The sequence below is a fragment of the Eptesicus fuscus genome, chromosome 12 (genome assembly GCF_027574615.1).
Source record: "Eptesicus fuscus isolate TK198812 chromosome 12, DD_ASM_mEF_20220401, whole genome shotgun sequence".
Classification (NCBI taxonomy): Eukaryota; Metazoa; Chordata; class Mammalia; order Chiroptera; family Vespertilionidae; genus Eptesicus; species Eptesicus fuscus.
This window is the reverse complement of record NC_072484.1, coordinates 63,821,317-63,845,702: the sequence shown is the minus strand read 5'-3', so window position 1 is coordinate 63,845,702 and position 24,386 is coordinate 63,821,317. Positions and strand designations below refer to the sequence as shown.

The 24,386-nt window shown below is 48.1% G+C and overlaps 1 protein-coding gene across 4 annotated transcripts in view; it reads right to left on the bottom strand.

The window, feature by feature from the left end:
• LDLRAD4 (low density lipoprotein receptor class A domain containing 4) overlaps nucleotides 1-24,386 on the bottom strand; it is a 329,032-nt gene that overhangs the window by 8,239 nt on the left and 296,407 nt on the right. For 2 of the 4 annotated variants that reach the window (XM_008159557.3, XM_054724318.1), the window contains exons 1-2: nucleotides 20,323-20,392; nucleotides 8,902-9,056 (exon numbers count right to left, since the gene is read on the bottom strand). In XM_008159557.3, the coding sequence (XP_008157779.2) occupies nucleotides 8,902-9,056; nucleotides 20,323-20,392 (225 nt within the window). Of the gene's footprint in view, nucleotides 1-8,901; nucleotides 9,057-20,322; nucleotides 20,393-21,030; nucleotides 21,089-24,386 lie in introns of those variants that run through there. The other 2 variants (XM_054724319.1, XM_054724317.1) reach the window with 2 other exon arrangements.

Below are 24,386 nucleotides of genomic sequence, written 5' to 3'. Positions count from 1 at the left end.
AAGTAGGTCACAGCCAGAATTTGAAAAATGAAACAGAATGGAAAATGTCATTGTAAGTGCTGTTTGGTGAAAGTTTTGCCTTAGTTGTGCATATGAGTATTGTAGATTGTGGTATAAAATGTGTCTCTGCCGTTATTCTTGGTCAAAAACAATCTGAAGTTCTCTGATCTAAGCCAATTATTCCTCACTTTATATGGGAGGAAACTGAGGCCCCAAAGGGTACATTACTCACTGAAGGTGACAGTTAGTTTGTGGTAAAGCAAGGCCATTGGTGGATATTTTGGTGTCCACTCAAGGGTTCCTCCCAATGAATGAATGTATTGTACAGCTTCAAATATTTGGAAATCTATTTTTCTTCTTGTCCCAGGGTGAGAAGTTCCAAGTATAGGTAAAACTGATCTTTGGGTATTCAGCAACAAAACACCTTTGCCTTCTAAATAAAATCAATTTTCTTTATTTTCTTCCCTTTCCTAATGCAACCTCTCTACTATCCAATGCTTTATAGTATTACTATCATTTCCACCCTAGATGGCAGTAACAGCTTAGATGTAAAGGCAATACCTCTGTATATGTCAATGACTGCGTTCTCTCCAGCATTTCCCCTTTTATTCCTCCTTGGAAATCCATCATCAGATTTCTCAAGACTCAATATTTCCCTCCCAACTCTACTCAATCTAGGGCACGTCCCTTAAGAGAAAGATAAATTATCCAGGAAGGTATGTGGGGAAGAGAAGAAAGGGAATCCTTTATATTTCCAGAATAATACAATAGATCAGGGAGGTCTATGGGCCCCACGGAGCAAGGGGAAAAGGAGCTGTGCAGGTGCCTCTCCCGGGTTCAGTGCTGGAGGAGAGTGAGCAATTTCAGACTTCAATGGAAACCAGCCTGAGGATCAGAAAGCTCAGGGCAACAGGGACATGTGCAACCACACACTATCAGCCCAGGGGGGGCACAATCATCTCCTTTAGGGCGTGAGAGGAAGCTAAGGCACAGCCTGAATGCTTTCCCCAAGATCATAGAACCACAACCCGGCTACCTCCCTTGGCATCTCTGACAGCTCTGGGGAGCCTCCCTGACAGGTGGCACTCGGAATTAGAATAATTTAGAAAAGGGTTTCCCCCTCAGAATAAGCCACAACAACTTTCAAGAACTAAGTAAAAACAAACAAAAGAAAAAAACCTTATCATTGGATTATTAATGCTAATGCCTATTTAAAAGATTATTAAAATTTTATGGTTCATAAAATTTTTAATTAATTCTGCTTAAAAATCTCATTTTAGCATGCTCTGGCCACAATACAAACCATGCTCACGCGAGTTCCCTGGGGAGCCTACAGATGCTCAGGACATCATTGGAACTGTCTTCAGCATTCACTTATGTGAGCGGAGGCTGTTTTTTAGTTGTAAAAATAATACATAAATGCATTTTTACCATAAACATTTTTTTAAATTTTTTTTTATGATAAGCCGCTTACCATAAACATTTTAACAATACAGACCAAACTCCTTTTGTCCACTTCCTCCCATCCTGGCTCCTCCGCCAAGGAAGCCATTAGTTTATGGTTTATGTGGGTCCTTCCTGAACTTTCTCTACAGAATCAGTTTGTAACTTGGGCAACATCATTTTTACTAACTGAGTCACACTTGGCTTTGCAGCAAAATTGTATAATTTATTGTATAATGTTAAATTCATAACACTTAACTCTAGATGGATTTTGGTTGGTACCAAAAAAATAAATCAAATCCATCTTCAGAGAGCAAATGAGAAAAAGGAAGACTTGCCATTATTGAAAATTTTTAAAAATTTTCCCAAAAATGAACTGCAAACTCTGAAGGTAATTTCAAAACTGTTGTGAGCAATGTCAACATAAGCAGAAGGACTCTTTGAGCTCCTCACATGGTTTCAAGACAAATCTTGGCTATTAAGAAGGCCTGCCTACTTTTGTTCACGTAGGAATCACTGGTGACAGCTATGGCCCAGCATCCTTAGCCAATTTTTGCCAACAAGTTGGCCTTCTGTTTCTCTTACTTGAAGGGAACATTCTCATTTTGAAGCTGTTGAAATTATAAACTTTTTTCCCCTCCAAATTATCAACTTTCTATCTTTAACTATACACACTGAAGGGTAAACCTGATAAATGACCAATCTGGCAGCTTGACTATGTTAACACCCTCGCTCATTCAGAGAGAGAAACAGCATGGCTGATGGTAGGAAGCCTGTGCTTGGAGTTTGCATTAGAAACTGACCTGCCCCTTGCAGTCCCCTCGACACTTGGAAATGCAGTTCCAGGGGCTCATGAATCATGGAGAATTATTATTGAACACGGTTGACAACAAATGGCCCTGGTCTTACGGCCCAGCAACAATCTGCCTCACCCACGGGAAACTGTTGCCTGGCATCTTTCATGCCGCCCCGATGCTAAATGATGCACGTGGCTCTCTTCTCCTTGGTCTAGAGAGACATACCTACTATAATTGCATCTTCAAGCCCGTTAGCTCATTGTTTGGGTACCTTACTGAATGAAAACAGTTTATTTCTGTCATTTTAGAAATGCTTTTCTAAACGCAGATGAAGTCGGGAGAAAGGAGAAAAGGCAGGTGCACAGGGGTCTAGCTCTTCAGTCACAGTGGTAATGAACCCTGTGTGTGGTGACTCCCCCACCCCCTGCTTCCTTCACTGGACCTCAGGACACAGCCCGTGGGCTTTCCCAGCTCTGCGAGCCCCGAGCCCAGTGGGATAGGTTCCTGAACCACTTCTCGGAGGTGACCAGAACTGTCCATCCTTGGGTCACCTCTGCTCCCAAGGCCAACAGAAAGGAGCCCACAGCCAACTCTGCTCTCTTGGCCACAGACTCTAGCCACAGAGAGGAGGGCCCTGCCCCGGGAGATGACGGGACAGCAAGAGCCAGGGACAAGCACGCCAGGCTGGTGCGGGAAATGCTCTACTCCGCGGGTCCAGGTGCACTTGGTTGAACTCCTAATCTTGCAGGAATGACCTTTACGCCCACAAAGAAGTGCTCTCCCATTTTTCTGGAAACCAGTGGCCCTCTATGTTTTATTCTTACCCTTGTGATAAAGGCGTGAGCACAGAAGAATATTTTCTCTAGAAACCATTACACAGAGAGATGGGGCCACAGCAAAAGGTGGGCACCCGCCTATCTTGAGTGGCAGCTGCTCTGCAGCCCCCGGCTGGGGGTGCCAGGCAGGCACAGAGGACAGTGTGGCCTGAATCCAAGAAAAGATGTAACTACAATATTTATGTGAAATCTCATTTGTACAAGTTCGGTCAAGTTTTGTCAAAACACCCTGTGGGGCAAACCACACACACTGGCCACACCCCAGGCCAAATCTACAACTTCTGCCGAGAGCGTCCGGGTGTAGACTTCCCCATACCAGGGCACTTTGGACCCAAAGAACCCAAGTTTCTGTCCCAACAGGCTGGTGGCTGCAGTCCTGGTCCTCCTTGCCAACAGCTGGGAGAAAGAACAAATGGCCTCCTGGCCGGCGCCCCCACGGCGCTGGCGTAGCACAGGCTGCGCTCAGGGCCTGCCTGGCGCTGCTGTCTCCACAGGGGGGCCAGGCACCCGTATTGTCACTATTGATTGGATCCCTGCAGCCATTGGTAATGAAGAAATGCCCGACGGGACCCCTTTTGTTAATTTTTAATTGAAATTGTTGTTTGTAGGTCACAATGGCTGAATAGCCACAATGACATATGGTTCAAACTAAGTAAAATGTTCTTCTTTTGCTGCTGATCCTCAGCAATTGGCTGGCCACCTTGGCCTTGCCCACTGTCCACTGTGCCCTGGGCTGGCCAGGCGGGTTAAGCCGGCCCCGCGGGCTGGGTACAGGGTGTTAGAGAAGGCCGCTCGGGCCTCCGCCAGCTGTGGCAAGAAAGGCTTGTGTAACCTTCTCTCAGGGTTGTGTCTGGATTATTTATGCCCCTTTATTGTCTTCCTGTTACTTGGTGGGCTAAGGTAATGAATAATAATCTAGAAAGCCTCAAAGCTCCGAAATCACACAAACCAGGCTCTGAAAAAGCAGCCTGGGCTACCTCAGAAAGAACACGCCAGGCTTCCATCACAAGCCCACTCACTGCTGTTTGCCGTTATTTAAAGCATTCCCTGTTCCTGCAATTTCATTTTCATTCAGAAACGGCTGCTTCCACTACAGTCAGAGCCAGCGCTGTCCCACCCCCTGGGCTCCCCGGAACAGCGCCTCAGGGACACTGTGGGGATGCAAGCTGACCGGCCTCAGCCAAGGCCAACGCCATCCAGTCCTCCCGTGGGCAGAGGGGACCTGGCAAGAGAGGGTGTTCTTCCAGCAGGCAGTGCGGAGCGAGAAGGGAGGAAACCAGGAGAGAGGTGCTGCATGAGGAAGACGGGGCGTGAGGAAGTCGGGCGTGAGGGCATCAAACAAAGAAAACCTTCCAGAATCCAGACAAGCCTGGACAACTGGTCCAACCCACCGTTTTCCAGAAGACTCTGTGAAAACCAGGGGTGTTCGGAGTCACTGAGACCCTACCTTATTAACCTGCCTTGCTTCTGGTTCGGTGGGAAGCCCATTAGGGAGGAGAGGGGCAGCTTGACCAAAACACGTAGTGAAGTTTACTCAGCCAGATCGTAACATCTACATGCTCAGCAAGCCTCCTTCTCAGCACAAACCCAACTGTTGTCTTTGATTTCTCCATCCTGACTCTCAAGTCTTCCGGCAGAAATAGATACAAATAAATTTAACCAACAGTGTTCAGCCAAATTACCTAGACATCGATACATTAGATGCCCAACCCTTCTCGCAGCATCTAAAATAAATATACCTTTTACAAACATGCTTATGGAGACCTCGGATAGTTCTAGAACAAATGGGCCCCCAGAAGTAAGTGGGTCCCAGCAATACACAGGCTCACCCACAGGGAGGCCGGCAGTGGGGACCCACACCCACAAGCTGCTAACCAGCTGGGTGCCGCAGACCCTGCCACTCAGGTCCCTGGGATGGCAGGATGTAGATGCTGACAAAGTGAAAGGCACTCAGGGGCTCTGACAACAGGCACGAAACCACATGCACAGCAGTCCCCGCAAACGCCTATCCATCTTCACCACCGGGCGCAAATCTGCACCACGCCAAGGGGAGCCCAGAGGCCATCACTCGTGCTTTATCGGTGAGGGCAGGGCCTTCCCCATCACCACCTAGTCCGGACCTAGCTCTTCTCGGCCCCTCAGGGGAGGAGGCTGCTTGGCACAGGCAGTCACCTTGGGATGTGGAGGGAGAGCCACCTTCCTGGAGGGGCAACCTGAAAGTGCCCATGCCGAGTCCTCATGCCCCATCCCAAATCCCTGCTACAGTTTATATCCACTTGATACACACCCCAGTGCACACACACCAATGGCCACTGCAGTGAGACTGAGAAAATGCCAGTTAGCATTAGCTTAGTGGATGCCGCTGATGGTGATGGGGGCAGGGCAAGGGCAGAGGGTGGCAAGGACACGTTGCATTGCTTCTTCATTATCTTGGGCAGTGCCTGGCTCCTGTCCAGTGGATGACCGAATGAAAGAAGGAGGCAGAAGCCGCTGGAGGGAAACTACTCCCAAGGCAGAGTCCTAGACGAGGACCGTCTTGAACAGGCAATTTCTCTGTGGACCCCCAACATTTTCTGCCGAGCTGCTGGGGAGTGTTCACTCTGTGGAAGCCACGAGAGACCCACTTATATTAACAGGCATCCTCTTCAACAGCGAAGTGCGCTGGGAAGGGTGGCTGGCATCTAGCACCCGGTAAGATCAGGGCTCCCCACTCAGCACTGCTGACATTTGGGGTCAGATCATTTTTGTTGTGGGGCTGCCCTCTGCATTGCAAGATGTTTAGAGCATCCCTGTAGCAACTCCCTGACTTGAGTTGACCAAAACACGGCTCCTGAAATCGTCAAATGTCCCCTAGAGGGCAAATCACCGCTGGTTGGGGTCATGAGTGGGAATGAATCCGACTGCTCTCCCGGTGCTGCATGAAGGGAATTGGCATTTCTAAGTAGGTAGTTGGGAGGCAAGAAGCCTGGTGAGGAAGCACCTTCCTGGGCCAAAGGACCGCACGTGAGATTTCTGAGTCCAGGAGAGAAGTCAAGTTGCTTCCTCGCCCTCTCTCCTCTCTTGACTATAAACTAGGCTAATGGTCCTAGTCATGAAATGGAGCTACAGTCTGGGCCTGAATTGTCTTGGGCCCTGTGTAAAAACTCCACCTTGAGCTTGTGAAACGTTGAACAGAGCCCATTGCTAAGCTGCACAATATCCACATTCCCACTTTATTGGGAAGGGAAATTCAAGCCTTGGGAAGCAACAGCACTCATCTTGAGCTCCCAGGGGCAAAACTTTCCAGCGTTTATTAACGAAATTAGACACAGACGGTGATCAAGACCTCTGCGGACACGATCTTAGTACTGATTACCTCCACTTGCCATGCAGTGTGTGGCCCTGGAGGAACCTCTGAAAGTCACTTCATCGCTTTCTTGATTTCGAGAGCAGGAGGCCCTGCTACCCACGGGGACCCACTTCCAAACGAAACAGAACGCACATCCCAAGTAAAACCACACTTGCATTTTTGATTTTCTCTTTTTGTAAAATTGTTTTCCTGCCACCCCTCTTTGCTGGTCCTTACGCAGAGTGACTTTCTGTGTGCTGACCTGGCAGGGAGCTCCCAGTCTGGGGACAGAGACCAGGCGCTAAGGCAACAATGGCTGCGGACAGTGAGAGGAGGCCTGGCCAGGTCTGTGCTGAGGTGTGGAGGAAGGAGCCACCTCTCCTGTCCAAGGCAAGGCAAGGCAGGGGGAAGAAAGACGATCCCTGAAGCAAATCTGAGGGGAGGACGGGGTGATGGGGCCCAGGCTGGGCAACGGCAAATGCAGCCTGAGTTGTCCAGGTGCAGTGACTACAAGTACTTTGGGGCTTGAAGCAGAAAGTGTAAGATGGCGAACTTGGACACATTCATGGCAGGTACTGCCCAGAAACTTGAGAGCTGCCTATTGATGATGATAATGAGTGGGATAGTTTTACCTATTTCTCCCCAAGGCCAGGGGTCGGAATTTATAGTCCTCGCATTAAGGCGTAGGCCAAGCAATGCTGGCCAGTTGTTTTGTAGTTCTAAAACTATTGCTGTGTCTGTCCTCTCTCTTTAAACTCAAGAGGATTACGTGTATTTTGTGTTAGAACTTCAGAGGAATTGGTTCTCTCCTTCAGGTAACAGTGTGTGTGTGTGTGTGTGTGTGTGTGTAGGTGGGGGGAAGGGATCTACAGGCTTTAAGACACCAGTGTCCTGTGAGTCTGGATCCCGCAGGTGCCAGGTTGCTGGGATAACGGGGTCCCACAGGAAAGCCATTGTGGTGTGATGCAAGCCATGTTAACTTGTGGACCGAGCTGGGGAAATGGTGAGATGGAGGAAGGGGACAGCAGAGGACAAGAGAAAGAAAGAAGGACTGATTCTGGTCACTGTCATGGCAGGCTCTGCGGGTCTGAAGGGTGGCACACAAAAGCCCCATCCCTTTGCTCTCCCTCTGCATGCCATGGACACAGAACCCTTGGCAAACCTGGTTCTACCCATGGGAACAGCAGAACTGATGGCTCACTGAGCCACTGTGCAGCCCAATGAAGCACGACTCTGACCTCCTAAGAGGTCCCAGGGTCCCTGGGTTGGGCTGCACCATACCCACCAGGACAGTTGCACCCCACACTCATGATGGTCTCTCTAAGCCAAGTACCAGACAGCTCTGGTCCTGACACATACTCTGAGGAGCTCATATTATGCGGGAATTCTGCCTCCTCTGCCCACCACCAAAGCCAACAGTTTATAAGCACCTAAATTTCCCATTTCCAAACTTCACGAAAAATCACCAGAATCAGTCCTGGCCAGGCTGCTCAGTTGGTAGGAGCGTCATCCTGTACAGCAAAAGGCGGTGGGTTCAATTCCCAGTCAGGGCACATACCCAGGTTTCAGGTTCAATCCCCAGTCAGGGCGCATGTGGGAAGCAACTGATCCATGTTTCTCTCTCACATCAATGTTTCTCTCTCTTTCTCCCTCTCCTTTCCTTTGTCTAAAATCAATAAAAGAAGAAGAAGAAAAATATATATAACAAAATAAAATAAAAGACTAAAAACCACCAGAATTATAGTTTGCAAAACTAGCTCAGAACAGAAAGTTCCCGTGGCCCTTGGTCTACCAGGTACAGATCACAGAGCAGCTTAGCTGAATATCAGTGTTCTATTTTCTAGAGGAGGGTGGTTCAGAAGTAGCTAGAAACTGGAGTCTGTTCTGTAAGCCCCAACACAAACCAACCTGCCCTGAGGCACCTGAGGAGGCCCCGAGCCCTCGCTGTCCCACCGCCACCCCTCCAGCTCACCCACACCCAGCACTGCTGATGTCCTTGGAATCTTACAAGTACAGGTCATGAGCATACATGTATTCAAGGACAGGTCTCTCCGTAACAACACGGATGGATCTCACAAGTGTGATGTGAGCGAAAGAAGGCAGACACCAAAGAGCACCTATGGTATAAGCCTATAGTTATCACGTTCAAGCTGGTGAAAGTCATCTGTACGGATAGCCCTCCGGGCCGCGGTGACCTTCTGCGGGGCATGCCTGGGCCTGCTGTGTTTCTAGAGGCCGCTCCTGTCCCCCTGCTGCTCGGGTGCAGGTTACACAGGTGTGCCCAGTTTGTGAGGACTCACTGAGCTGAACACTCAGGATGCACATGCTTTCCCATGAGTATAGTGACCTTCAATGGAGAGTTTCCAATACTCCTGAACCGCAGTGGGCTGACACGGGAGGCTGTCCTGCTTCGTGGCCCTCACGGGCACCCGGCCGCACGCTTGGAGCCTGGGCCAGAGGCCTGGGCAGCACCGAAGAGGCGCAGGCCTACACTTACCTGCTGCAGCCGGTCCTCTTGCCTCCTGCTCTGACTCGGACGGTTGATGAAAGACCGCGTGGACACTTTGTAGTGATTCAGCAGGCAGACGATGACCACGACCATCACTGTAACCACCACAATGATGATGATGATCTGGGCGAACTCCAGCTCCGCTGCGAAGGAAGAGGAAGCCATGTTAACCACGTGCCCCATTCAGCTCCCCAGACCCCGTCTCCTCGGGGCACTGACAGGACAACCACCAGGCATTGAAGGCCTCTTGCATGAATCCGCTCCGCATGAGAACCTCATGAGAGAGAAGCTATTTTTCCCCCAGGCCTGCTGCCCAAGGCCACTGCCAGACTTTGACATTCTAATAACATTTAAATAAAAGGAGTCCCAGGCAGACCTGTGGTCTCAGCCTAACCTTGGTGCTCAGACAAATCTGTCTTTGCAATTTTATAATGAGAAGAACCAGAGGAAAATGTATTCCATTGGCCCCACGAGACCTCTGGAGGTGCTACGCTGTAACTGACACCATTTCACACGGGAAATGCAAAGACCAGTCCAGTGCGTACGCCACAGGTTTGTGGACACACGGGCTACACCCCTGCCTACTGGGCAGGCGAGCCCTTAAGGGCCATCTCTTGGGTATGAAAAGCTCAGCGTCTCCATTACCTAAACTCTGTTCCTGCCAGATGACGCCCCCACCCTTAGGGGAGTGAAGAAAGTCTCTCAGAACCGAAGCTGTTCCTCCCAGTGTAATCTCTCTAAGAAAGTTAAACCCCTCTTCATGGTTGAGTTTCCCAAAGCACATCCACACAGGACCCACATGGTACACACTGAAGAGAAAACCCATGTTGATAACGTACTCCGACCTCCTTTCCCCAAGGCCGCTGCCTTTGGAAGGAATTTAGAAAATACATCTCCACGGTGGTGAACTCCGCGGGGACCACACTTTATGAGCAGTCAGGTCACCGTGGGTTCTGACACTGCCACGAAAGAGATTGTCTAAATGCCATTAACACATGCGTCACACACAGGTGTAGTGCCACGGAGCTGCTTCTGGAAGAACAGCACAGGGAGCTGTCAGTGAGAGAGGGAGGTGGTTCAAGCCCTTCAGTTCGCAGGGAGGAGCAGAGGCTCAGTGCTCAAGGGCAGCTGCAGAACCCAGACTTTCTGCTCCCTGGCTTCCAGCTCGTGGTCTGCTGAGTGTTGGCTGCCTGTTTTCCTGAGTCTCCGCATGCTCAAAGGAAGTGATGGTCTGCACAGGGCATCACGTTAAAGGGCGAGAGGCTCAGGAGGACGGCGAGGAGCACAGTGCCCAACTTTTGCTGTGAGGTGGGGAGGTGTGGGGTATAAAGAAGGGCAAGAGAAAGAGGGGAGAGCTCTCTCAACTATGCTACTGCGTCCCACTTGCAACACATACAGGCATGCACACTCATACACACATATACATGTGCACACAGAGATACACATGCATGCATGCACACTTGCACACAAAAGCACATGTGTGGACATACACACATGGGCACAATGCATTCATGCACACATGCATACAAATACACACCTGTATGGGTACACATGCATACAAGGCATGCGCACACATGTACACGTGCGCACAGTGCACACCCTCTTGCTGCAGCAGGACTCAGGCCACTGGCCAATCAAGAAGCATTATGGGCTCACACTTGGGATGATGCAAAAAGGGACTGGGTAGCACCTCCCCCCCAGTATTTGCAGCTGTGTGCCTCCACCATCCACACCCTGGAACAGAGGGGCAGGGGCTGGGATGGGGGTAGATGGAGGGTCTTCCTGAATTCCACCATGTCCTGCCCTGTAGCAGTGTCCTCCACTCCTGTCCTTGGTCCCCACATACCTGAGGGCATGGAGATTTACATAGCGCCCTCTGGACTGGGCTGGACTGCACTTGGCACTGGGCCTGTAGGGCCGTTGGTTCAGAGGTGCACCTTAGAGAATGGAGAGCTGAGTGTGAGGGAACGGAACTGCTGAGCCCCAGGTGGGGAGCAATTAAGGCCAGGTAGGTTTGCTGGGTACACCCCTAGCTGGCAGTAAAAGGGCAGATCCCAGTGGGCATGGTGACTGAGGAGGTTCAGGCAGCAATGCCCTGAGTGGCTCTAGAGCAGTGGTTCTCAACCTTCCTAATGCCGCGACCCTTTAATACAGTTCCTCATGTTGTGGTGACCCCCAACCATAAAATTATTTTTGTTGCTACTTTATAACTGTAATTTTGCTACTGTTATGAATCGTAATGTAAATATCTGTGTTTTCCGATGATCTTAGGCAACCCTGCTCTAGAGGCTGGCAGTCAGCAAGACCCAAGCTCCCCATCTCCCCTTCCAGTAGACCATCGCTCTGGACACCCGTGAGGGCTAATGGCTGATTTGGCAAGGCCTCTGGAGGCCCTGGGTACCCAGTTCATCCCCGAGGGCTTCAGCATCTACTTCCTGTGGGGAATTTATGTACACCCAACCCCTCCCAGGGACTATCAGAAACCTTCATGCTAGGAGCCTCCTGGAAAAGACCGAAATTTCTCTCAATCAGAGGGAATAGTCTAGGAACCTTTGTATCTGAGGTACAGATATAAATGTGACCTCATTTATCCTCACAGGCTGTGGGATGTGTGACATGCTTGTGAACCCAGAAATACTGCCTTTGCACATAACATTTCCATGTCCAGGACACCCCGTGTCTTTTGGTGCCCATGTCACATGGTGCCTGTGTGGCCATGAGATTGGATCTCTTTCTTCACCACTTATAAGATGTTGACTGTCTGCCTCTCACAGGAAACTATGATCAGAAACCTACTTCTATTTATCTTGCACTTTTGGTGTCAGGCATGGGGCGGTGCCTGTCAGGTCGTTAAGTGACTTCATCACTAAGAGGGGAATCAATGAATGAGTCTGGAGCACCCATGTTGAGGCCAAGACCTCTCTTCTGGGACGCATGGCTCCACCTGCGCAGGTGTGCTCCCAGCGAGGACGCTACTGCTGACAGGACTGAGGCCTGCATTGGCCAGAGAACACAGGAGTGCGACTCAGCAGAGCGGTGAGGATATGTGCAGAGGGGTGAGCTGCCAACCCAAGGACTATCACCCCAGTGATAGGCAGTCACTGACCCAAGCAGGGAGTTGATTCTGCTTAGGTCAAAGGTGGCCAAGGTAACATGAAGACAACCCAGCCCTGGCCGGGTGGCTCAGCGGGTTGGAGCATTGTCCCTTACACCAAAAGGTTGCAGGTTCAATTCCCTGTCCAGGCACATACCTAGGTTGTGGGTTAGATCCCCAGTCGGGATGTGTGCAGGGAGGCAATCGATTGATGTTTCACACTCTCTCTCTCCCCCTTCCTCTCTCTCTAAAATCAATTAAAAAACAACAACACATATCCTCAGGTGAGGATTAAAAAAAAAAAAAAGACTGAACCCATAATAATGCGTTGTTTTACTAACCTTTATTTTTACTCTGTGGATGAACAGCAGTGTGTTCATAAATTGCCTTTCAGGTTAAATCCTGCCCTGAAATTGACAAATGTTTTTGTTTCCCAAGAAAACTTCATTGCTTTATAGCCATGGGAAGAGAGGAAAGTGGTAACTACAGTGAGGGATCTCACACCAAGTCTTCATGGGCTAACCCTCCACTTGCAGAGCGTCTTCCTAGGTCATCTTTCCCTGAATATGGAAAGCTATGCAGACACCCATTCATAGCAGAGTAATCCAATTACATTTTCATAGTTCTATGGACATATTTGGGCATATTTGTTGTGTTCCATTTGAGGATTTTTATTATAAAAATGACCTTTAAAATTTAAATGATATAGAATGAAATAGTGTATAATGTAAAAGTTCCCCTTTATGGGCCATGCTGTCCTGGGGGTGGGAGCACAGTTCACCCATTGTGTGTATTTGTACATTTGCCTATTGAATAAGGGCTTTCTTCTTCTTAATGAATGGAATCATTGTACAAACATTGTTCTAGTTTTTTCACTTACTACATCACAGACATCTTAAACAAGAATATATAGAGACCAACCTCCATCTTTTTGGAGGCCGTTCTTCCAGAATACAAATATACTAGAATTTACATTTTTCTACTTGATGGATGTTTAGGTAGTTTAGGTAGTTTCGTCTTCTTTTTTTTTTTTTCTATTATGACCCAAAGATTGTGTGTACATGTATATGTGTGTGGGTATCAATGTGTGTGTTGACCCACATTTGTAAGTATCCCTATAGGAAAGATTCCTAAAATCGAAATTTCTGGGTCAAGGATACCTTTTAAATGCCGATGGCTACAGAGACCCTGCTTTATAAAAAGGCCCTTGCCAAGAAGAGGGCATGCTCCTCACATCTTCATTAATACTGAACACTCACCCTTTTCATTTGTACAAATCTGATGGGCAAAAATACGTATCTTGTTTTATTTGTATTTCCCCAATTTCTGGTAATTTTAGATCTTTCCCTATGGTTATTGGTAATTTATATTTTTCTTCTTCATAATCACATTAGCTTATTTGTAGTTTTCTCATTTATTTCTTTCTCATATTTGTAAGCAGTCTTTATGTATTATGGCTATAAATCTTTGTTACATGTAGTGCAAATATCTTCTCCTAGTCTTCACTTCTTTGAACTTTGCTATGAGTTTCTCTATAGGAAATATAAATTTTTAAGTCATCAACTGCTGTCTCTTTTTCCTCTATGGCGTCTACACCTCCTGTTTGATTAGAAAGGTCTTTTCTAATATTCTTAAAATATTTTTCTTCTAAGTTATTTGCAGTTAGCATTTTTATGTTTTATTCACTCTGGATTTGATTTGTTTTAATCTGAGCTAGCAGACAGAACATTTAATATTGTCTGAAAGGCATGAATCTTCTGATCTAACATCATATTAAAAAGTTTACTGAAAGTAAGGGTAAAGCAAGAAAGATCTCAGTTGTGGGAAAGAGTGTATAGTCCCACCATCTTTCTTTCACAGGGGACTACCTGCTCTTAGGCTGCACCACCAGCTTCTTGTCAACATGCCATGCCTGCTGGGAGGTGCTGGCACCTGGAAGGCCCAACCTACCCCCCAATGTGTCCCAACGTGCTGCACTTCCTTCCTCGGCTCCACCCTCCTGATATGCCTAGACCAGCAGTTCATAAGTACTTTGGTCTCAGGAGCCCTCCATTCTCTTAAGAGTTACTGATGATTCCCAAAGAGCTTTGTGTGATGACGCCTCTCGATATTTCCCATACTTGAAATTAAAACTGAAAATTTTAAATACTTATTCATTAAAAATAAACTCACTATATGCTAACATATATAACACTTAATAAAATAACTGTATTTTTCAAAACAAAAAAAGTTAGTGATAAGAGTGGCATTCCTTTTGGTTTTATTTTTCCTTAAAGATTTTTAAAATTGATTTTTAGAAAGAGAAGAAGGAAGAGAGAGAGAGAAACATCCATGTGAGAGCAATACAACCATTGTTTGCCTCCTGCACGTCCCCTACCGAGGATGGAGCCTGCAACCCAAGCATATGCCCTGACTAGAATCGAATCGACACGTTTTTGGTACACGGGATGATGCCCAACCAACTGAGCCGCACCAGCCAGGGCAAGAGTGGCATTTTGTTATATTTCTGCACATCTCTTTCATATCTGTCTGAACAGAAGACAGCTGGATTCTCCTCTCTGCTTCACTCTCAGTCTGTTGTGACATGTTGCTTTAGTTAAGGTACATGAAGAAGATCTGGCCCCACTGGCACCCTGGGAGGGTTTTGGGGACCCCCGGGATCTTCAGCCATACTTGGAGAACTGGTGGTCTAGACCAACTGACAGTAGGCACTCTAGTACAAACATTAGCAGCCTGGATTTCTTGGGGACATTCCAGATGCCAGGGTTTGAGATGTGGTTGAAATAGCTCCAGGGTCATTGTCCCGAGTTTTCATGCATGAGTATGGCCACAGCAGGTGCATTATGACAGAGGACACACAGTGACCCTAGGGGTTCACGGGCATTTGAAGCGCTGAACTTGCCTGGGGCAGGGCGAGGGCAGAGCTTGGCAGGAACTGGGTCTTCAGGGCGCCAACCACTGAGGCAAGCAGTGAAGCCCAGCTGGCCACGCTGGGTGACAGAAGCCCAATCAGAACCTGAGCTACTATAGCCCTTGGGCCAGCGTGAGAGGCAGCTCCTCCTGCAGGACTGGCCCAGGTCCCAAAGGCCACTGTGCTAACAACCAAGTCCTCATCAGGCACAGGAGCAGCAGCAAGCGCAGCAGCAGCAATCTGACCCCTGGCTGCATGACAAGGTCACCTGTGGTGCTCCCTGAAGCCCCAAAGTCAGGGACCCATGAGACACTGTGAAGCCCCCGGGCACGGAGCCCCACTAGAGCCTTTCAACCCCCGTCCAATGTGCAGCAGACCTTTGCTTTGAACTCTGGGCCACATCAGTCAATGAAAACAGACTTTTCTCTTGAACACTAACAACTGGAAATAGGAAGCCTTTACCCTCTTTGGGGCTACAAATACTCCCCCAAGAGGGGTCAGAGGATTCTCAAAGTGAGAATTCGTCCAAACAGAGAGAGGGTTCTAGGAAACAGTGTGATGACCTCTGGACCCCAGAGTCCTGTGCTACCAATACCCTCTCCCTTCAAGACCTTACTCAAGCTCACGAGGGGAATACAAGCAGCCCCCATGCCTGTCCTCCCACACCCTCTTTCACTCCAAACAGGAAGATTCTGCTGAAAAATGCATCACAAACAGCAAATTACGTAAAGACCAAACCACCATAGGATATCCGCAGCCTGGATGGCAGATGGGAAGGGCAGATGGGGGAGGAGGCTGTAGACCCACAAACCCAGCTGCCCTCCTCCCCTCTGTCCATACATTTTGTAGTAACTGTGATAGGTGATCCTTGTCTCTCCTCTCGCCATTCCTGAACCCTCCCTCCAAGTCCCCCACCCATACATGGCGGCTGCTTAGAGGCAGTCAGGACCCCAAAGTGTTTTGCCAGCGCCCGACATGACTCTCTTGCCAAAGGCCTAATTTTACATCTTCTCAAGAAAATAACTTTCATAGAACAAGTAAAAGAAATTTTATATTTAAAAAACCCTCAACAACCCTGCATTCCCAACTCTGAATCTCTCAGATGAAATTCAGCACACCTGTTCTTCAAAGTCTCCAGTTTTAAGATTTCTGTGTTCCTGATCTCAACCACAGACCTGTTCAGGGCTCTGGGAACCTCACCCAGCAGCACCCTGTACTGCGCAGTCAGGACTCAGGCAGGCCAAGCCCTCTCCACTTCCTGCTGAACCCACCATCCCTTCAAGGTGGCAGCTCCTGGGCACACATTCCCACACACTGCCCCCCCACACACACACACACACACGTACCCTCCCAGCTTGTACCCATTTCTCTTCCATGTGCTCCAGGCTTGGAAGGCCCAAGGTGCAAGGCTGTGCACAGGGCAGCAGAAGGTACAGTAAGGCCTGTTACCCACCCCACAGGGAACTCTCTGGACAGGGCCCGGAGAGCCATATTATCAGACAGGTGCATGCACGCTACTGCTCCGGAGAACCCAGGCACCCCACCCTGTGGAGCTGCAGTCTGTCCACAAAAGTGAGGCAGATGCCAGCTGACACCTGGCACTACACTTGGGCCTTGCTGCCCTCCCTCCCCCCGGTCTGCCCACGCCTGGCCCTTCAAGAAGTTGTCTTTTTTCATGTGGAAGGGCAGAGGCTATGTGAATGTGCACAGAAAGGAAAAATGCCAATAACCTCTCCCTTCAAGACCCCATTCCAGCTTTGGTTTTAGGGGATAGGATGGGAAGGGGAGGCGAAGAGGAGAATGAATTTCAATGAACTACTAAAACACTTTTTTAAAAAAACTTACAGAAATGGTAGAGTTCTGAGAGAATAACAGGGATACTTTGGGGTTTCCAAAATGTCATATGCCCAAGAGGGATTCTGACCACAGCCCACTGAGTCAGTTTTCCTTGATTCCAATAGCTACTGATATCAACAGAAGAACGTCAAAAAGCAGGCCACACAAGGAGAGAATTTTAGGCCAAAGTCAAATTTTCACACTCTCCCTCTTCTCATGGGGCTATACAGCTCATGACGTAGCCATGGATGAGTCAGTGCCATCCAAACACCAGAAATTTTATAATAAATCCATCCTAAAATGTACAGGAAGGCACCACATCGCCTTATATAATTGTCGTAAACCAGTGACGACAGTGATGATGGCAGCTCTGTGTTTTTATAGAAACATCTCCAAGAGATTCCAAGATGCGCAGTGGAGAATTACAGAAACAGGGGGCTGAGTGAGGCCTGTGGGCCTATTCCCTGGTTCAATGAAGAGCTGAACTGACTCATACTAGAGGCATGAGCGTCTGCACTATTTTTAAAGAACTTTGGGGGAAGTGTGGTTCTACCACCTTAGGTTCCTAATATAACACTCATTTCTATTTGTGGTCTGGTTGACACCATCTTCCATTTGGTCTTTCCTCCATTAATATACCATCCTTCACAGAAGTCCTACTTTCTAAATGTTGAATTATTTTTAAGTTTCAGATACATAAGTTATGCCCTTTCGGACCCTATAACAGGGGAGGTTCTGGGCATCTCAATGGCCCCCTCCTTCCACCAGGCCAAGCAAACACCTGGCAGCATTCAGAGAAGTTGCAATGCAGAATACGATGACAGCACTGAATGCTTTCCACAAACCCCTGCACAGCACCCCAGGGGTTCATCTCCCACCCTGGCCATCCACATGAGGTACCTCCACCTCACTCCCCCTAAGTGCTAGAATCTCCTGGGAACCCCGAGACCCCTGGAGGGTAGGCCAGCTGCCAGGGCTAGCGTACCCTCCAGGCAGCCCCTCTCTCCAGAGCTCTCCTGGGCCCCCGCCGTGGCTCAGGCACAGTGAATGAGTGTCTGCATCGCCTTCCTCTCCGTCTTCCTGAGCAGAGATGGGTGTGGTGGAAAGATGACAGCCGTGGGGTGTCTTACTCTTTATTTATGGCCCTGTGACACTTCTTAAAGTGCTGAGTGTTCCTAAAAGCTAGTAGATTCTTTCCCCGAATCCTACAGAGACTGGGTGGTGGGGGCAGGAAGATGGGTGGGGGCAGGGAGATGGGTGGGGGCAGGAAGATGGGTGGGGGCAGGAGTTTGGATCCACATCGACTATAATTGTCTCAAGTTAGTGAACTGTTAGTATAAAAATACTCTCAGAGACTTTAATGGTTGAATGAAAATTCACACTCATTAAACACCAAGGTTGAGGGGGGAAAATTCAGCCTGTGTTATAAGAATAACTTCACAGCTTGAAGGTCAGAAGGCAAAAGAGTAAGAGCTGTAATCATAACGATTATATTATATGCAGGGTGGGGCAAAAGGAGGTTTACAGTTGTGAGCACGTGAAACAGAGTTTACTCTTGTATTATTACTTATTAATTATTGTATTATTTTCTATATGAGCAACTGTAAACCTCCTTTTGCCCCTCCCTGTATTCTGAACTTTCTTTTCCTCAGGGTGGGTTGGCTACTCTGATCTATCCTACAGCAAGCAGAACAACAGGAGGGGAAAAGAGCCACCCAGATTTGGAAGTACCCAGATTTGGGTCACTCCCAGCGTTAGTTTTCTTTAGAACCGTGGTCGGCAAACTGTGGCTCGCGAGCCACATGCGGCTCTTTGGCCCCTTGAGTGTGGCTCTTCCACAAAATACCACGGCCTGGGCAAGTCTATTTTGAAGAAGTGGCGTTAGAAGAAGTTTAAGTTTAAAAAATTTGGCTCTCAAAAGAAATTTCAATTGTTGTACTGTTGATATTTGGCTCTGTTGACTAATGAGTTTGCCGACCACTGCTTTAGACCATCTCTCCTAACCCCTTGTTGAGGGGCTCTCTACCCTTGGAGGGCTCCCCTGCATGCATTTACATTTAAACGCTGGCACAGCACTTCTCACTGTCTTGTTGGTGCCCATTTTCTGACCTTCTCCCCCCATGGAGTGAGCCCTGGGGCAGCATCCTGTTCTATAGCATCCTCAGCAGGTAGCACGCACCTGGCACAAGGTCGTGTTCGTTCCAGATAACTGATGAAGAAATCCCTGAAGGAAAGGGCCCCAATGACCAAATCTTATTTGAACAGTGTCCAGCACAGAACCATATTCCACTAAACATTTCTTAATGACTTTAGAAGAAAAGTTCTGCTAAAGTTTTCATATTCTGTAACAATTATTCAACGGTTGCTGCTTCCTCTAGGCAGTGTGAACTGTCCCTGGAAAGAGCCTCAGGCTGCTACAAATTACCTGTATATAGAATCCTACTGATAGTCACATATTTATAATGAACGTTTTGCATGATAATGAAAGTGGGGATGTACCTACGATCTATAGGGGAGAGATGAAAGCAGAGCATAAATGGCACAGGGCCCTCGGAGGGCAAGGTATGGCCCCGGGCACATCTGCGGGACTCTGGTCCAAGGCCAGGGGCCTTTGATGGCACTGGCGCGCAGGTAGCAGAGAGAGAGACAATCAAACTGACTATTTAATCCTCAGAATGCAGATACTGTGAGTCCATCAGGCTAGAATAACATTATTTTAATTTACTGAGGTCTAAGCACTCATCCAACACAACTTTCCACCATGCATTTCAGAATCTACAGTTTTGTGATCTCTTCAGAAAGAAATTTAGCTAAATATGTTCCAATCACAGATAACTGGCAGGATTTTCTGAAAACACAGCAAAGCCGCAAGAGCAATTAGGACCTTTGAAAAGTCTATCCCTCTGCCAGGCTGTAAATGGGAAAAGATACCTGGCTAAAACCATAATTCCCTCTATATAATTCATTTAAAGTCCACCCCCACATTATTAAATTAGAAAAGTGCCGCAGAAAAAAATAGCTGCACAAGTAACTGTCTTATTCACAGTTGAGAGCAGCGGATTGTGAGTGCTTCCTGGCCAGCAGTCAGTCTGTCTGTCTCCCTCTCAGAGTCACAGGTCTTTCCTAACATCTACTGTTACTGCCCTGGTGCCTGAGAAACTACCCAGGGAACCACCCACATCCTGAGAAATGCATCTTTTCTTTAAAATGCTGATTTCAGGGGCTCAGGGTGAAAACAAAGCACTCCTGGGTAACAATATCCAGGGGAGGTCTCCACCTCACTCACAGAGCATTTGAGAACCCGAACTCCAAAGCAACAAGCCTATGTATTTATGCACATCTCCCAACATGAGCGAAATGATTACAGAGCAGAACAAAATGAAAAAGCCTAAAATACAACTTCCTAAAGAGAGTCGAGCCCCGAAGTGTTCTCAGAGCTGACAAGCCCCCCTTAGGGAGACACAAACTTCGTACTTTTCTCAATTCTATCCTCAGACTAAACTCCAAGAACAACCACGACCAAGCCCTGAGAGCAGGCATCACGCACAGCGGGCCTTGGGGAGTGTACCTTTTTTCAAGAACAGGTCTTTAAACGGGGCCTCCTTCTGGGTGCTGTTGCTCAGGTGGTCACTGGACATAATCGAGTCCTTTGCAAGGGGGAGTCCAACCGTGATGCTGCCCCCCCACCCCAGTTCAAAGCATCCCTTCAGCCTCAGGCAGTCTCCTCTCCAGGCAGCTCAGAGGTGCAGTTATAGCCAGCGTGGTGTGTGTGTGTGTGTGTGTGTGTGTGTGTGTGTGTGTGTGTGTGTGTCTTTCTACTGTATCAGCGGGGCCCAGCCCAGGTGCTAGACTCAAATGCTGTGGCTCCGACCGCAGACTGTGGCTACCAATTATCAACTGCCATCCACAGAAACCGGGAGCTCTGCGGCAGGAAGCCGCTGGTGTCACAGAGCAGATAACAAGTCCAGGGTCTGAACTCCTGAGAGCATCTGAACACCCAGGGTTTTAAACAGCAGCACAGAGCGACGATTAGTGTGCACTTCTTGTGCGTGGCCTCAGGCGGGACATGTTACACACACAGGTGAGTGGAATGCAGCTAGACAGATCATCTTCTGGTTCAATTACGTTCAGTAATCTTTTTAACAGGCAAATATCAAACCAGGCAAGAGAGAAAGGGGAAATCTACAAATCCCAATCCAATATTTCTCCCCATGATTTCTGCTAGAGGCTTTCAGAGTTGAAGAAATGGAGAGAGAGAGAGAGGGGGAGAGCTTACCGAGGCAGCACGCAGCGTGTGTGAACAGGCAGGGACGCTTAGCTACTCATGCTTTTCTGCTGTGGATCCAGCCTCAAGAGCACGTCCGGGCTCAGAGCGCACGCCGTGTCCCTCACGGCAGGAGCCAAGCTGTGGGCTGTCCTCTGGGTCCTCCTCTCCCCAGAGTCTCTAACTGACGGGAGCAGCTTGCATGGCTCCTGCAGCTATGCTCTGCACTGGCAACTGGCAAAGCCATAACCACAGCAGGAAACACTCACAGTCTCTCTCCCTGCATATCTCTCTCTCTCTCTCTCTCTCTCTCTCTCTCTCTCTCTCTCTCTCTCTCTCTCTCATCATCATTATGTCTCCATGCATGGTAGTACAAATAATCCCCAGAGAATCCTCTACAGTCAGGACTCTCAATCTTACTGTGCAATTTTAGTTTACAAGGTTCAGAAATTGCAGAAAAACAATCTCAGGTAATGAGAAAAGGCAATTCAAACACTAAAGCAGAGACATATCTCAGGAGGGCGCTTTTCCTGGTTCGTTTTGTGCAAGCACAGTCCTTTTCCCCCGAGGTCTAACCGGGTCGGTTCATGTGTGCATAACACATCTCCAGCGCATTCTGACGCCCTGGGCTGTGTGCAGAGACCTCGGTGTCTGTCACCACACTGTACCGAAAAAGTCCTGCTGTGGCCTCAGAGAAAAGGGCAGCATGCCACGGGAATATTGCAAATAACCCCAGCCACAAGCACTGCTCTGTGACCAGAATAGCCTTTGTTTTTCCTTATTTAGGGTAAATAGCAATGATGTGGACCATAACAATAGTTTTGGCTGTAGGAGGAGTTGTCAAAGCAAAACTAAACTGTTGGTTACAGCCAGCATTAGAAACAAGAATAGTTACGTCAGCAGCTGGTCCCTGCTGTCTGCCCCAGCACGTCACCTGGGGCCAAGGAGAGCGGCTGGGCCTGATGTCACCTCTGGTCCTCAGTTGGCGAGAAGACTTCACTATCTCGTGTTCTAATGACTGGGGTGAGGTGTTGGGGGGTGGGGAGGGCAGGAAAGGAACAAAAGAATCATCAAGAAGGTTTTTCCCAGATTTCATGTGGATAAAAGACATGGGAATTTCAGGAGGAAAATTAACAGTTGTATACATTTGCATGTGCCAGTCAAGACAGCCTGATTTTCCTGGAGCCACTTCCACGTTTAAAATGTAACTCCCCGCTCTTATGTTATACTTTCCCCACATTTCTGCTCAGAGTCACATAACTGGGTGAATGGAGAGGGCAAGGCTCCAGCGACTGGGCTGGGGCTTGGTCACCCAGCTCAGGGAACCCTCCTCCGAGGAGAGCTGGCCTCAGAAGGCATTGAGAGACGCTCCTACTGCGAGCGGGGCCTCCTGGGTCCTCCCTGGTCCTGCAGCCCTGGTCCTCGCTGTCCAGGAATGGCAGTTTCTGGTCAGTTTAGCCGTGGTGATAAGATCACTCTGGAATCAGGTCCTTTGAGAGGAGTATTCACAAGATTGCATATGACTGTCATGCAGGTCTATCATTGAAAATTTGAGATTTTGTCAACATACAGGACTTGAAAATCTGTTCTGTCACTTGCTAATAGACATATTAGCATTTTCACATGGTGGCAAATAGTCCTCTTTGGGGACTATTATTTAAAATGCATATTTCATGTGTTAAAAAAAATCAAGATATTTTTCATTTTTAATGGCTGCAGGGTATTCCACTCTGCCTTACACATTTATTTTGTTTGGCTATCTTCCTTATCAACTGGGCATTTGTGTTGTAGGAAATCGATCTTAATTAAGCTCCTTGTTCATTCTGCTTAATCATGCTCAGTGTTTAATCTGTTTTTAACAGTCACTCTAGAAACACCAATCAGAAAGGATATATGCACCCCTATGTTCATAGCAGCACAATTTACAATAGCTAAGATTTGGAACCAGCCTAAGTGCCCATCAGCAGATGAGTGGATGAGAAAACTGTGGTACATCTACACAATGGAATAATACACTGCTGTAAAAAGGAAGGAACTCTTACCATTTGCAACAACATGGATGGAGCTGGAGAGCATTATGCTAAGTGAAGTAAGTCAGTCAGAGAAAGATAAATATCACATGATATCACTCATTTGTGGATTATAATGAACAACATAAACCGATCTCCAGAGACAGAGAAACATTGATCAGGTGCTGAAACCTCAGAGGGAAGGTAGTGGAGGGTGGGGGGAAGGGAGAAAGATCAACCAAAGGGCTTGTATGCATGCATATAAGCATAACCAAGGGACGCAGACAACAGGGGGTGAGGGTGAGGGCAGAATTGGGAGGTGGGTGGGGGGCAATGGGGGAATAAGGACACATTTGTAATACCTTAATCAATAAAGGGGGGGGAAAGCCTTTGACTTTATGGATGACACCTTATTTTCAAAACACTGCCCACACCTCGCAGCAGGCTGGCTGGCATGTGCCGGGGCGGAAGTGAGTGTCCATCAGAGCCACAGGGCTGGGTTTCACGCGTGTCTGCCTGCCGCTTGGTTAACTCGGCACTTCACCATTTTCCTGCATTCACTGAAGGGCTGTGGGGCTAAGTCACCAAGTGGTGGTTTTAATTTCGTTCCTATTTCCTTTTAAGCACCAGCCTCTGAAGAGGATGCTCTGGGAAGAAACACATGATAAACATCTTCCCCCCCTCCACCCTTTATTATATTGAATTTATTGGGGTGACACTGGTTAACAAAATTATACAGGTTTCAGGTGCACAATTCCACACACATCATCTGTACACTGTATTGTGTGTTCAACACCTCAAGTCAAGTCTCTGTCCGTCACTGTATTTCCCCCCTACACCTCTCCCCCCTTCCCCCACCCCCCTAAACATCTTATTCTAGCTGGCCATGAGGATATGTGGATCACTGGGGCCTTTTAAATAAGTGCCAATATTTCTGTCCCCCTAACTCAGGGAAAATGGCAGCATGCACAGCAGAAGGGCGTGAGAAGAAATAAGTCTGCTGAACAAAAACATACAAGTAGGAAAGTGTAAAAAACCATGTGCATTCAATAAATCTTTCCTCCTTGTCTTTAAATATGTATCTTTAAAAGGAGTCCTCTGATGGCTGATTTTACTAATGTAAGTTTGGGGTAGTTAATAATGTCCCAAGCTGTGCGAGGTTTCCCTGTGTACAGCAGAGGCCTGGGGAAAGGTGCGAGGGAGGGTAACTAAGACAGACACTTACACAAGGGTTTGTTGATAGCAACAAGGACCTCCAGAGCCTCAGCCTTCACAAGCTCCCTCTCCCAGCATCGTCCAGGTTTCCTACATAAAGGTCTCAGTTCATTACTTCATCTGATAAATATCTACTAAGTGGTT